At 34.4% G+C, this 14,279-nt stretch overlaps 1 protein-coding gene across 3 annotated transcripts in view; it reads right to left on the reverse strand.

Annotated features, from left to right (window-relative positions):
• Positions 1 to 14,279, reverse strand: part of LOC142342761 (son of sevenless homolog 1-like) — a 129,502-nt gene that overhangs the window by 6,396 nt on the left and 108,827 nt on the right. Inside the window, exons 21-22 of one of the 3 annotated variants that reach the window (XM_075394303.1) lie at positions 13,805 to 13,984; positions 6,427 to 6,441 (exon numbers count right to left, since the gene is read on the reverse strand). In XM_075394303.1, the coding sequence (XP_075250418.1) occupies positions 6,427 to 6,441; positions 13,805 to 13,984 (195 nt within the window). Of the gene's footprint in view, positions 1 to 6,426; positions 6,442 to 12,880; positions 12,929 to 13,804; positions 13,985 to 14,279 lie in introns of all 3 variants that reach the window. The other 2 variants (XM_075394302.1, XM_075394304.1) reach the window with 2 other exon arrangements.

Consider the following 14,279-nt stretch of genomic DNA (forward strand, 5'->3'; position numbering starts at 1 on the left):
AAGTTTTCCTAAAAGCGCCTGTTAGATCATTTAAGATTAAAAAAACATGTCAACTATAACTCATTGATACTGAGGATCAGAGATGGTGACATTACGCCACATAACAGCAGCTGAAGTGCGGAATCAACAGAGAGAGAGAGAGAGAGAGAGAGAGAGAGATAAAACGTGAACGAGAAAGAGAAGGAAAGGAACCCCAACCGAAAAAGAGAAAAAGAGACAGGAATGTCTTCCATGATTGATTTGACACCGCAACTTCTAGTTTTCTAACCTTGTTAATAAATAAATCATGTAGAAAAAAAAACCGAAAAAGGCAAAATTAAAAAGTTTTGAACTCCGCAATAAAAAAATCAAAACCATTTTTTGTCTCGAAAGTTCTGTCAAGTAACCCATCTGCGAGACTTTAAAAGTTTCGTTGGCCATTAATAGTCGTTAAACTCAGAAAGACAAAAAAATATTGAAAAAAATTGGAAATTGCGAATTTTAACAAAATCTTATTAAAATTCAAGACATTAATATCTGAAGAACCATTTCATTGTCTTAAGAGACTATCCAGTATCCCTGTTTCAAACCTGAAATAGTTTTACTGGCTCATAAGGATCCATACGCTTGGAACATAAAAATTTTCCAAAAATTTGAAAAGTTTAAATTTTATGACTTTAAAACTAAAAGTTTTAAAGTTTTTAAATATTACTAAAACTGGACTATTAAAAAATGTTGATCACAGTCCCATTACCTCTTGAAACTATGCAGCAGTAAATTATTAAACCTTGGAGGAGGTCCCAGGGCCTCTGTTGCCGGAAAAAATTCAACATTATGAAAAAATTGCAAATATTTTTTAAAAATTGCTTAAATTTAAAAATTGCTAAAACATATTAAAAAGTTGAAAATTAACTCATGAACAACAAAAATGTTCCAATCACTTATTATCAAACCCTAACAGAGGCTTTTTTGACCCTTGAGGCTCAAAAAACCTGAATAATGACTATACATGTTAAAAAATTGGAAAAAGATAAAAAATATCAAAAATATGCAAAAATTCGTGATTTTAAAAAATTACAAGACGTTCCATTCAATCCAAAAATTAATTACAAACCTATTTTCAAACCCTAGAGGATGTTCCTTAAATTTTAAGGCAGAAAAAAGATAAAAAAAGAAAAAATTTTAAAAACTTGAAAAAAGCAAGTTTTATCAAAAAAATGCGTAAAATTGTGACAATAAAAAATTGAAAAATTAACATTCCATTACCATTAAAAAATCGTCAATAATTTATTATCAAACCCCATAGGATCTTTTTTTCTGGCCCCTGGGTCTGGAAAGACCAAAATAAGGGGAAAAAATGTCAAAAGATTTGAAAAAAAATTGCACGTTTTGTCAAAAAAATGCTAAAATTCGTGATGGTGAAATGTTGAAACCATTACAATACCACCAAAAACTCCGCAGTAATCTATTTTTAAAACCTAAAGGAGGTTCCTTGACACCTAGGGCTGATAAAAATTAAAAAAAAACAAAAATTTTCAAAAAGCTTGAAAAAAATTGCAAAAAACTATAAATTTGCGTTTTTAGAACGCGGTTGTTCGTCAGTAGCTAGCCACGGGAAGGGGGGGGGGGTGCACCCGAGGCTGATTCGGGGTGCAACACTGGGGTGAGGGCAACAGTGCGGTGGGGGGTGTGGGGGCATGGGGGGGGGTCAACAGTGGGGGTGTCTTAAATCTCTAAGAACGGCCCTCACACCATAAGTATAAGTATCTCCAAAACAGTTTGCTCTGAAACAGCGCTGAAAGACTCTAGGAGAACTTAATGCCCACTGGGGGCTACCTGTTTATCCCGCTTTTGAGGACGAAAAGTCAAAATCGTCAGACAAAAAATGGGTAAGGCGAAAAATCGCATAAAAAAAGATCGACAGAACTAATATGATTGCTACAAACTTCGTTTGAGAGCAATTAAACAAACATAACCAAATAACGTCGGCCGAATTGCTCTCTAACGACCCACCAACGGTTGGCTGCCTCAGTAGCCAACCACGGCTTAGTAAGGCTAGCTTTAGCTTAATTGAAGGGCCGTAAGGTGAGTGGAGCGGGGGTGCACCGCAGCGAGAGTGGAAAATGGATCAAGGGAACTGATGTGGGGGCAATGGATGGGGGTATGGGATCAATTCCCATCAGAACCGCCCTTCAAACCAAAAGTATGTCTCCAAAAAAGTTTCTGTGAACCCCATTCTTGGAGGGTAGTGGGCTGAAAGACTAACAGAACTCAATGCCCACTGGGCGCTACCTCTTTATCCCGTTTCTGAAGACGAAAAGTCAAATGGGTCAGACGAAAAATAAGTCAAGCGAAAAATTGCAAAAAAGAGACAAACAGGATTATATTTGCTACAAACTGATTTTGAGAGCAATTAACGATGATTTCCTAGAAAGTGCTTTTTTAGTCATTTAAGATAGAAACATTTCTACTATAACTCGACGAATGAGGAAAACGGATGAAGACTTTACGTGTCATAACAGCAGCTGAAGTGCGGAATCAACAAAGATAGAGAGAGAGAGAGAGAGAGAGAGAGTGGGAGAGATAAAACGTGAACGAGAAACAGAGGGAAGAAACCCTAACCCACAGAGAGAGAGAGAGAGAGAGAGAGAGAGAGCTAGGAACATTTTCCATGCTGGGATTCGATTCTGCAACTTCTAGTTTTCTAACCTTGTTATTAACTAAATCATACAAAAACTGAAAAATGCAACATTTAAAAAAAGGTTCCAGATTTCGCAAAAAAAGAAAATTAAAAACCATTTTTTTGTCTCTGCAGTTCTTTCAATTAACCCATCTACAAGACTTGAAAAATTTCGTCGGCCAGTAATATAAATATTGATCAACAATCCATTAAAATTAGAAACTACGCAGCAGCTTAGTATCAAACCTTTGAGAAGGTAATAGGGCCCCTGGTGCCGGAAACAAATCAAAAAGATTTAAAAAATTTGAAACAGCAAATATAATTTTTTTTAAAATCGCTTATATTCGCAATATTATAATCTTGAAAAATTCCAGAACATTCCAAAGAATGAAGTAATGTATTATCAAACCCTGCAGGAGGTTCCGTGGCTCTTGGGGCCGGAAAAACTTAAAGACAAAAAATTCAAACTTGAAAATACGAAATTTATTTAAAAATTTATAAAAAATTTTGTGATATTGAAAAGTTAAAAACTAACCATGGCCAAGAAAAAATTGCCAGTAACTTATTATCAAACGCTAACTGAGGTTTGCTCCCCCCTGAGGTCCAAAAAACCTGTACAATGACTTCAGAAAAATTTAAAAAAAATGCAAGTTTTGTCAAAAAATGCTAAAATTCGTGATGTTAAATTCTTGAAAGAGATTCAATTACATCTGGAAACTATATAAAAACCCATGATCAAAACCTAAAGCAGTTTCCTTTGTTCTTGAGGATGAGAAAACCTAAAAAACTACAAAAATTTTCAAATTACATGAAAAAAGGGAAGTTTTATCAGAAACTTGCTAAAATTTGTGAAATTTAAAAAGTTGAAAACAATTTCATGCTCATCAAAATTTTTTCCGTAGCTCATTATCGAACCCCGAAGGAGATTCTTTGTTCCCTGGGTCTGAAAAGACCGGAAAGGAAATATAAACTTTAAAAAATTTGAAAATTGCACATCTTGTCAAAAAATGCTAAAATTCGTGATGTTAAAAGTTGAACCCATTCCATAACCACTAGAAACTATGCAGTAGCCCATTATCAAACCCTAGAGGAGTGCCATTGACACCTGGGGCTGATAAAACTAAAAAAATCAAAAAATTTTAAAAAGCATGAAAAAATTTTGCAAATTAGTATAAATTGGCGTTTTTAGCGAACGGTTGTACGTCATTAGCTAGACGCGGGGAGTGAGGTGTTGCAATGGGGACTCATTGGGTATGGGGTGAGACAACAGTGGTGTTGGGGAAGGGGTAAAAGCGCGCAGGGGGTGGGGAGGTCAACAGTGGAGGGGTCTTCAACCTCTAAGAACCGCCCTTGACACCATAGGTATAAGTCTCCAGAACAGTTTGAGCTGAAACAGAGCTGAAAAGATCTAAGAGCACTTAATGCCCGCTGGGTGCTACCTTTTTTGAGCCCGCTGGGCGCTACCTTTGTTTATCCCGTTTTTAAGGACGAAAAGTCAAATGGGTCAGGTCAGACGAAAAATCGTTCAAGCGGAAAGTCGCATAAAAAAGACCGACAGAAATAATATAATTACTGCAAAATTCGTTTGAGAGCAATTAATCATATTTATATCTTTAACTTTGCCAGAAGAACACTGTCATTGTGACCGTCTAATCGAATGTCATAAAAAATATTAATAATTTTTAATTTGTCCTCTTTGTTTTACTCCATCGTCTCCATTTCCATACTAATATTTGGATCTTTTGCGTTTGTGCCCCCAGCTTATTGGCTGCATATTATTCTGAACGTCAAAAGTAATTTAGCATCCTTTAGTTCTAAGAATATTCATTTTTAACGCAAAATTACTACATCTTGCTATCAAATTTTGTAGGAATTTTTTACAACATTGACCCCTTGGCTAATGGTCATGCCTACTAATAAAATTCAGAAACAATCGTTGTCAAAAACCAATACACAAAATGCAATTTTACATGGTAAATTGTCTTTTTAGAAGCAGTTTTAGCCAACATAACTTCTGCCATTTCTTTTGATTTTCATATCAATTGAGGCATAATAGTCATAATTTTAATAGATCTACTTTTGGATAAACTGACAAGTATATTTATAGACAAAATTTAGAAATCGGCCAGTTTTCCATAAGCAGCTGTTGAGTCCCACGTGAAATCTGTTCAACTTGCTCATAAATATGTGAAATTCACAATTCAAAATAATGCAGAAAACTATGGAGGCATGAGCAGAATTTACATGGGACTCAAAATACAGCGGCCATTTTGGAAAACTGGCCAATTTCCGAATTTCCTCTGTAACTATGCTTGTAAGTTTATTCAAAAAGTAGATCTATTAAAATTCTGATGATTATGCCTCGATTGATATAAAAATCAAGAGAAATGACCGAAGTTATGTTGACTAAAAATGGCTTCTAAAACAGGCAGTGTAACATGTAAAATTGCATTTGGTGCGTTTACTATTGACAACGAGTGTATTACGTAACGGTAACTTACCGGGTACCCCAATGTAAAGTTGACGGACTCCATCCAAGTTTCACTGTTAAAATACAGCTGTTCGAAAATATGATATGATTTCACGTCTGTTCAACTATGATTGAGTCTGCATTTGCGTTAAACAGTTTGCATTTGTAGCGAAAAAATGAATGTGATTTGGTGACAACTTTCTTTTTCTTGTGAGACTTGGATGGAGTTCATCGTCTTTACATTTGGGTGCCTGGTAAGTTACAGTTACGTAATATATGAAGCTCATAAATAGGCAAGACCACTTGCCAAACGGAAAGGACAACCGGAAAAGATCCTTATATGTAGTATCCTAACCTGATAAAAATGATTAACCATACAGCATACATCATGAAAACCCAACAAACCTGATAATAGTCAATATGCATGTGAATTCTTTTACTTAATATTAGCTTCACAAACTGAAATAGCACAAGAAAATGTGATCACACATGACTTGAAAAACACTGCTTAATAAGTCATGAAATTCAGGTTGAACTTAAAAAATGAACAAAACTACACTCCTTGGTTTAAGTTTCCCCGACTTTGACTATTTCGAAAAAGAGAAACCAATACTTTAGGACATGGAAGATCAACTGCTTTTGTAGATTGAGATCCGGATAATGTTTCTAATGTTACTGATGGCAAAGTTAACAGCAAAACAGTGTTGCCTTTAAATATGCACTAACTTTTATGTTTTCCATCATTTGCAAAATCTCCGGTTAATTTATTGCGTGAAAAAGCGGTATATAGAGGTAGATCAAGGCTAAGGTGAATTTCTCGAAAAGGTGTTTGGATCAAAGTCAAGTTATACAGCACGTGGAACAATTTTGGACAAGAGGGATAAAAAGCAAAAAGCCTGTTTAGCACATCGAGCAATGTTGTGCAACATGCCTCTGCAACATATTTGCAAACGAGTTCGAATTGCGGGCCCGAGGTTGCAATACCAAAATTTTCAATAGAAAAATGACGATGAAACCCAGATACGCGTACGGAAGAAGCCCCCAAAATTATAAAAATGGGCTCCTGCATCAGCTCTCTAATGACTGTATGTACGCTAATGCAAAATTCATGTTCCAAAAACCTATTGTAAATACACTACACTATATCTGTATTGAATCTCGGCGTTGTTGTTCCGTGAACGTGTTGTTCACTGAGAACAAAGCAAGCTTCGCACAAGTCAAGTGACACAAAGCAAGCGAATGAGGTGTATTTCAACGCAATATTCAATTAAAGTGCTGGATTTAATCAAAATTTTACCATAGAGTGCTGCTGCTATAATAAATGTTCAGAAGTCAGCAAACCAAGTTTACAATAAAAGCGATCAATTGCTTCGAAAAAGCGATAGCGAAGCAGTATTCATGCGCGTGATTTTTGTTCATATTTCGATTAATCCATTACAATTGGAAAAGTGCTCTCAAAGAACCTAGTCTGTTAAACCCAGATACCTCGACGCAAAGGATTAGATTTACTTTTAATAATAGTATTTTTAGCTTAAAATACACTATATCCAATCTAGGAGGTTCGCGCACCTGTGCTTTCGCACATTTAGTCCGAAATTCCATTTAAAATCGATCTATCAAAAACTCCTAATGATTGGCGTTGATTTATTCATGCCATATTCACTAAAAAGGCAGTAGAAAATACTTTTTTGGTAGTTCAACTTTTCGTTAACTTTAAGCTTGTAAGATTTGGGTTGTTTACTAGTTGCAGCATAAATGGCCTTTTGAGCGCCTAGATATGAACTTTCTTATGAACGCACAAAAAAACATAGCAGGCAAATTGCCAGAAAAAAGATGCGATAGCTTTGTACACCTGCAGTTTCCAAAAGGTAGTAAAAAACAACTAAAGAAAAAAAATTTCGTTTTTCACTCATTTCTGATGTCAGAATTTATTTTAAAAATATATATATTTTTTTGTTTCTATTAACTGCCCTCCAATAACATTCTCATTTGGAGTGACATACTCATTTGACCTTATCTCCTTCAATTAAGGTCACGTGTCACCAAAAACTTAATCGCGCAAATGAACCGAAAAATTCGCTCCAATAATGAAAAATGACGTCACGCACGGAATTCAGTCGAAGTCGCATGAATTATAGAACAAACAAACCAATTAATGTCGGAAGAATTGCTCTCGAACAACAGGCGATTCAATTTAATTCAGGGACTGTAGCCTAGACATATTTTTCCTTATGGGTGGGAAAATAGTTGACCATGCCGGGATTGGAACCAAGGACCTCCGGAACCCTCACCAGAAGCACTGCCCACGCGGCTATCAGGCCCTTCTTTTGCTATGCTGCAATTGATTTTTTTTGGAAACAAGCTTTACTTGGGAGTGAGAGCAATAGAAACCACTCAAAAATGAAGCGTGAAAGTCATTTGAGAAGTCAAGTTCTAGAGGAAAAGCGCAAACACGGTCCAGCGAAATTTGCACAAAAAGACCGATACGTTTACAAAAATTGCTACGAACTTCGTTCGATAGCAATTCAAAAGTAGATCTGAAGTAAGCTCGACGAATGAATAAAAAACCCAGAGAAGGCAAATAATAGCTCGCTATCGCAGCTATTAATAAGAGGGCAACGCAAAACCTAACGCAACAGTTTTAGAAAACGATAAATTGAATGATAGTTGTTGTTCCCATCAACGATCTATCCAGGTGTCGAGATTATCGCTGACCGTATGAAAAATTTTATGCAGTTAAGATTAATTAGAGAGACGCAGATTCCACACAATACTGAATTTCCTCGCTTTTTCTTGGATATAATAATCTAATGCTCATATAAAACGTTTTATTAAAAAAATGTCTGAATCCTCGAGAACTTTTAAAAATTTTGTTTTAAATATCTTATATATATATATATATATAATGCATATATATATATATATATATATATATATAAAATGCATATATATATATATATATATATATATAAATATATATATATATATATATATATATATATATATATACATATATATATATATATATATATATATATATATATATATATATATATATATATATATATATATATGGCACCAACTGAAAACAGAGAACACATTTATGGTTTGTTTTTTCTATATTTTAAGCTACTGGTAAAAATTCGAATGAACGAGGAATTAAAATACCATTATAAAATTTACAGTAATTAAGAACGATTTCTTAGTCATTTGTAAAAATTGCCAGTCTACTTTCCTATTGTATATCATAATAGGGATCATTGCAAAATTTCTCCAATTGCCAAGCGAACTTGAATTCCTCCGGGGCTTTCTCTTGTAAATTTGCAATTATTATGAAAGATGTAATTTATCAAAAATTGTAGAAAATAAATCGCTTCTGAAATTTCAAAAAAGTTACATTGCCACTTCTCTATGGGAGCGCGTGCATAATCGATCGGAAATTTACTATTAATTGTTAGCATCTGTTACCCGTTCTACGGCACGATAAAATATTAAAAACAACCATACAAAGACAGCCATACAAAAAATTCTGTGTGAACTAGTTTGTTTCCCCTTAATTTTTTTCTTCTAAATATCCTCTCTAACAACAGCAAAATTCAAAAATCCCTTTCCAAAATCCAGAAAAAGCAACACCTCAAGGTCTTTCCAATGATGCCGCTCACGTCTTCCGAGCAATTCATGGAGGGGGGGGGGTCAAAACTGACAAAAAATAAAGCAAGGGGAAAACTTCCTTCTGTCATTATATGAAGTCGGCACAATAATGCGCGCAATTTAGTTAAATTTTTATGCAGAATCCAGTAAAAATAAGTGCAAAAGTTACCCAAACTGAAATTAAAGTTAACAAAAAGCTCAAATTTTGAAAATGAATTAACAAATAACTGAATTGGAGTGGTAATGATGTCAGAGACCTGAAGAAATTTGTCACAAAACGCCTTCTATCGACCAAAGTTAGACAAATTCTTGCAAAACTTCTTGAAAATCTATACTGCAGTCCGGTGGAATCATTCCGGCTATAAATGTGTCAGAACCACAAAAACTGGTATGAAAATGAGGCTAGACTTCTTAATTTACTGGTCAACTTGTTTCTCTAGTCGAAAAGTCAAATCGGTCAAATGAAACAATGATCATGGAAAAGATCGCACCCAAATACAACAACAGCACTCATAATTCGTTTGCTAGCAATTGAACAGTGATATCACGTCTAGTCCTGCTTCCATTCAGAGCGCAATTGAAAGGGTGATTTAGGCCACGCAAAAGACAACAATGAAAGCGCAAAATTCAGTTAAAACACAAATCGGTCTTCAAATAATTTTTCTAAAAATACAACGGACCCAAATAATTGTTTCATTTGAAACTGTTTTAAAGCTACTACAAACTTTTTTTGAGAGCAACAAGGCGGCTCGGTAATGTGCGATCGCACATAAGGTTCCGACCCCGCTCATCCACAATTTTGGCATAATTGTCTACCAAATGAGGAACAGATAGAAAAACTGGTGTATGAACGAAAAGATAGACTCCAAAGCAAATAACTCAGTGGAGTAAAAAATGATGCATTAGATTGATGAGATATGCCGATAATAAGAAAATGAGCGAAGACGAACGGCAAAATCAAATAACAACAACAAACAATAATTACATCAAAAAATTTATTTCCGTTTTAAAAAAGCAAAACTAAATAAAAAAGTCAAAATAGCCTCAGATAAAACTGAAAATAAACAAAATAACTTGTAATTCACCAGAAAAAAATGGTTATTCACAAGTTCATAATAAAGCTTGGTAACAATTAGACAAAAAAGAAGAGAAACGTTAGATTCGCTGAACAGTTAATTTCAAAGTAAAGAAAGACATTAAGAATCAACTAAAATATGCCATAACAATTACCAATGCTTCTATAGAAGGGAAATAGGAACACTTGTTATTCAATTTTTCATGCAGTTACAAAAAGAACAACAAATAGACAACAAACTAAAAATCAATTAAAACTTGCCAGAAAATGCTTTTGAAGCCGTAAAGCCAGTCTTTGGGCCCCAAAATATGTTCGATTGCACCTTCTTGGAACACCAGTACTGTATTATTTGGCCGCTCATCAATGAAAATAAGCAACAATTAGACAGAAAATAAAAAAATGCCAAATTATGTAATACTTGTTTTCTTTCGAAAAAAAAAGACATGAAAGCCATTAATTACAAAATGAAAAAGTTGAATAGGTTCTTCTGTTCTTCTAAAGGAAGCCCTTGATACCTGCAATTATCCAGAATATGTCTTACGTCTACAAAAAAAAACAACAATTTTAACAAAAATCAAAAATTCATTTACTTTTTTTTGTGAAAAACCCGTGTGGAAGCCAGTAAATTCATAACGAATTCTTTTAAAATAATAGATTTTGTCACACCAATCTCTTTTGACACCTTACTTTGAAATGTATTATGTAGCCTCTCATTAATGAAACTAGGTAACAATTAGACCAAAAAGAAAAGAAGCAAGATTATGTAAAACCTGTTTTTATCGAGAAAAATTTGTTTCCCAAGACATGAAAGCATTTAATTACAAAATGAAAAAATTGATTAGGTTCGTTTATTCTTCCAAAGGAAGCCCTCGAGACCTGCAATTAACAGGAACATGTCTTAAAATTACAAAAAGAACGTCAAATATGACAAAAATCAAAAATTACTTTACTTTTTTTTTGTTTAAAACCCATGTCGAAGCCAGTAAATTCATAACGAATTCTTTAAAATCATTCGATTTTGCGACACCAATCCCTTTTGAAATCATCTCTTAATAAAAACAATGTCAATTTTAACCTTTAATTAACGTGACCAGGTAACAAACAGACAATAAAAGGAACAAAATTGCGAAGTTGAAAGGTTTTTTTTTTAAATTTTGGAGAACAATTGTCTTCAAAGTCATGAAAGCCATTTTCTATCTTCTAATATCAGAACGTCGGCTCATCTACAATTCTAGGAAAAACCAGTCAAACCGGGTCATTGTACAGGAAATTAAATAGGATTAAAAAGACAAAGTAAAAATGACAGTTAAAGACAAAATTTAAAAAATTCAATTAAAGTGTTCCAGAAAGTATTGTCGAAGCGGTAAAGAACCACAATCTATATCTTTAAGGATTTAAATATCATCAATTGTGCGTTATTTTGAACGCAAAAAATATGATATATGAATGAAAATAACGTGGTAAATTGACAAAATTAGAAAACATGAAAAATGGGCAAATACCTAAAAATTAAAAAAAATTTGTGAACTCTATTAGTATCAAAGCCAGAACACCATAACTTAAGGCGTAAAACCGCAATAAAGACTGATTTTGAATTCAGCTGAAAGAAGGAGCACTTTTTGGTTGCTGACACTAAGCTACAAGTTGACCAAAGTAAGAAAAAATGGAGGCAAAGTTCAATAAGCCATTTCTTATTTAAAATTCAAATATTTTAAAAGTCAAAACGACCATTAGCTTTCAAGCAATCAATTAGATAAATTAATTTCGAGCTAATTAGGAAGCCAATAGGACCTATCACTAGTGAGCTTTGATTTGAAATGTTCTGTTATTTAATTAATATAAAAAAGATCGAATTTTTTTTAATAAAAAACCGGCTGATGACAATCCAAATTATTTTTGGACTGTAACGGTCCAAGATTGGTACAGAACTAGTCCTGCTAATTTTGATTGTTCATTAGGAATATTTATTTTTTGGAATGTCATTGATATAGATATTTTGTTTGTTAAAGAATCAAAAGTAAATGCTGCGTTTTTGATAATCAACGAATAAAGTTAGCAAAAACGGCAAAGTTTCATTTACAGAGCACTCTCAACGGAAGTTGAAGTGGAATTAGCCCCCTTTTCAGTCTACAAAGATTGTGTTAGTGGTGTTTGGTTGTGCAATTCCTGCAAATTTAATCAGAGTGGACTAAAGAAACTTATTTTGTGCTATTTTTGATGAAAAAGTCTGAATTTTGCAAAATTTTTAGCCGGAATTTGTGACAAACAAATTCAATGAAAATAGCCGACAATGTATTTTGTCTTTAAACATAAAATCAACAACATTTTCATGAAAAATTTTATTAAATTTTATCAAAATTGGCGAAATTCTAGTAAAAAATTCCGAAAAAAGGTGAATGAAATCAACGGAATTCACTCTATTTTCTCGAAAGTTTAAACCCCGATATCTCCCTGTCAAAAACGAAAAATCAAAAAAATCTTTTTAATTCCATATTCTAAGCTGGACAAGCTTTCTAATGATACCAGTCTCAACTCTCTACGATGAATATATCGATCGGCCAAAATTGACTGAACAAAAAAAAAAAAACCCAGTTGAGTATATAGTTCCTCCCCCCTCAAGAGGGGTCGGAACAATTACTTATCTTTGACTTGTTTCGGTAAACGCGTCAGCGAAAGCTAATCAACACGTGTTAATAAATATACTGCTCACGAACATGATTTCACCCGATCCTGGCCCGATAGCTATATTTCGTTCGAAGACATTAATTGTCCTTTGTGACTATTTACTACGAGTGTGATAAGGCGATTTGCATGAGGAGCAAACGGTGCAACAGAGGGCGGACTGATTACGAGAGACGAACATCTAACTAAAGAAGATCATGGTGAAATAAATAAGTAATCAACTGATCATCATTCAACACATCATTCAATAAGAGCGAGGACAACCAGATGGCAGTAGTAGTAGTAGTATAGTAGTTTGAGTTTAGAGTTGGGTTGAGGAGACAAGTAGCTAGGGATACTGTACCTTGGACAACTGCAGGGTCACAGTTTACAACACCACTCTTACGCAGTTCTATGAGAACAGCACACAGTCATGAAATTTATCGAAATCATCGATTTAGCACATAGCACTAAATTAGCATTTTTGTAATTGTCTCTTCAGTCATTACACCAAAGCTAGTACATTATAGGAACGAAAACGCGAGGTAAACATCACACAACTAAGAAAATACCACTAAAAATTCTAGCTTGAATACCGCTAATCAATAATATCTACTGAATATAACCGACTAAGGGGTACTCTCAAACGACTGGGGGGTTGGTTTTGGTAGTAGCAACTAAATTGAGCTTTAAGCCGACCAATTAAAGAAAATGGGAGGGGGGTTCAAGTTTAAATTAACCGAGAAAACGAAGGAAAACCTCGCAAACTTCCGTTCACAAAAAACCTAATGCCCTCGGGCTTTACCAGTTTATCGTTTATCACGTTTCTCTAGACAAAAAACAAACCGTAAAAAGAAAGTTTATAGGTTAACCAAATACAATTCAAAAACCAAAAGATTAAGATTAAGTTTAGATGCTGGCTTTAGATGCACGTGATCAATAACCTCGCTTCACGGCTATTAAACAAAACTCAACAGCTAACAGCTTTATCACTACATCAGACAAGGTCACAAAAATTGAACATAATTCTAACGCTAAAGGGCGAATTATCATAATCTACGTTATAGCTAAACAGTGAATGTTTGAGAACCCCTACCACATTTTCTGAACCGATAAAATTTCGGAGCTAGACCCCTTGCACCTAGTTCCTTTAAAATAACAGTGCGATATAAAGACACATTATTTGCAACTGAGGCCAAAAACGGCACTGAGGAAAAATAAATCCGTTTTTTTTTCAAACTAAATGCAGTAAATTTAATGTATAAAACGATGTTTCCAACCAACTCACTTTGATGCGGATTGAAAGCAAAGTGAGGACTCTTGGGTTTATTGAAGCCAGATGAGTTGGGGGGAGTGATGTCAGATGCAGCTGGGGAGTGCTGAGATCCAGCCCCTCCCCCGAGTATACTTGACCCATCAAAGCCTCTCAGATTCATCGACGACAATCCACTATCTCTTCCCAACGTACCTTAAAACAAAATTATCTCTAAAAATACTGTCTCTAGGACTGAAACTATTTTTTGAGAATATCTGATAGGTAGCAAAAAAAACATAGATAAATGAAACAAACGTTAACAAATGCGTACAACTAAACGCGTTGCCCAAATTCTGTCATTCTAGCTTGTGAGGTGAAGAGATGAGCGACTCTAATGCGTGAAAGACATAAAAGCATAAGCCGACTAATGTCGGAAGAATTGCTATTGAACGACAGGCGAGGCAATTCAACTTAGAGGCTGTAGCCTAGATAAATTTTTCTTAAGGGT

The sequence above is a fragment of the Convolutriloba macropyga genome, chromosome 7 (genome assembly GCF_964194025.1).
Source record: "Convolutriloba macropyga chromosome 7, txConMacr16.3, whole genome shotgun sequence".
Classification (NCBI taxonomy): domain Eukaryota; kingdom Metazoa; phylum Xenacoelomorpha; order Acoela; family Convolutidae; genus Convolutriloba; species Convolutriloba macropyga.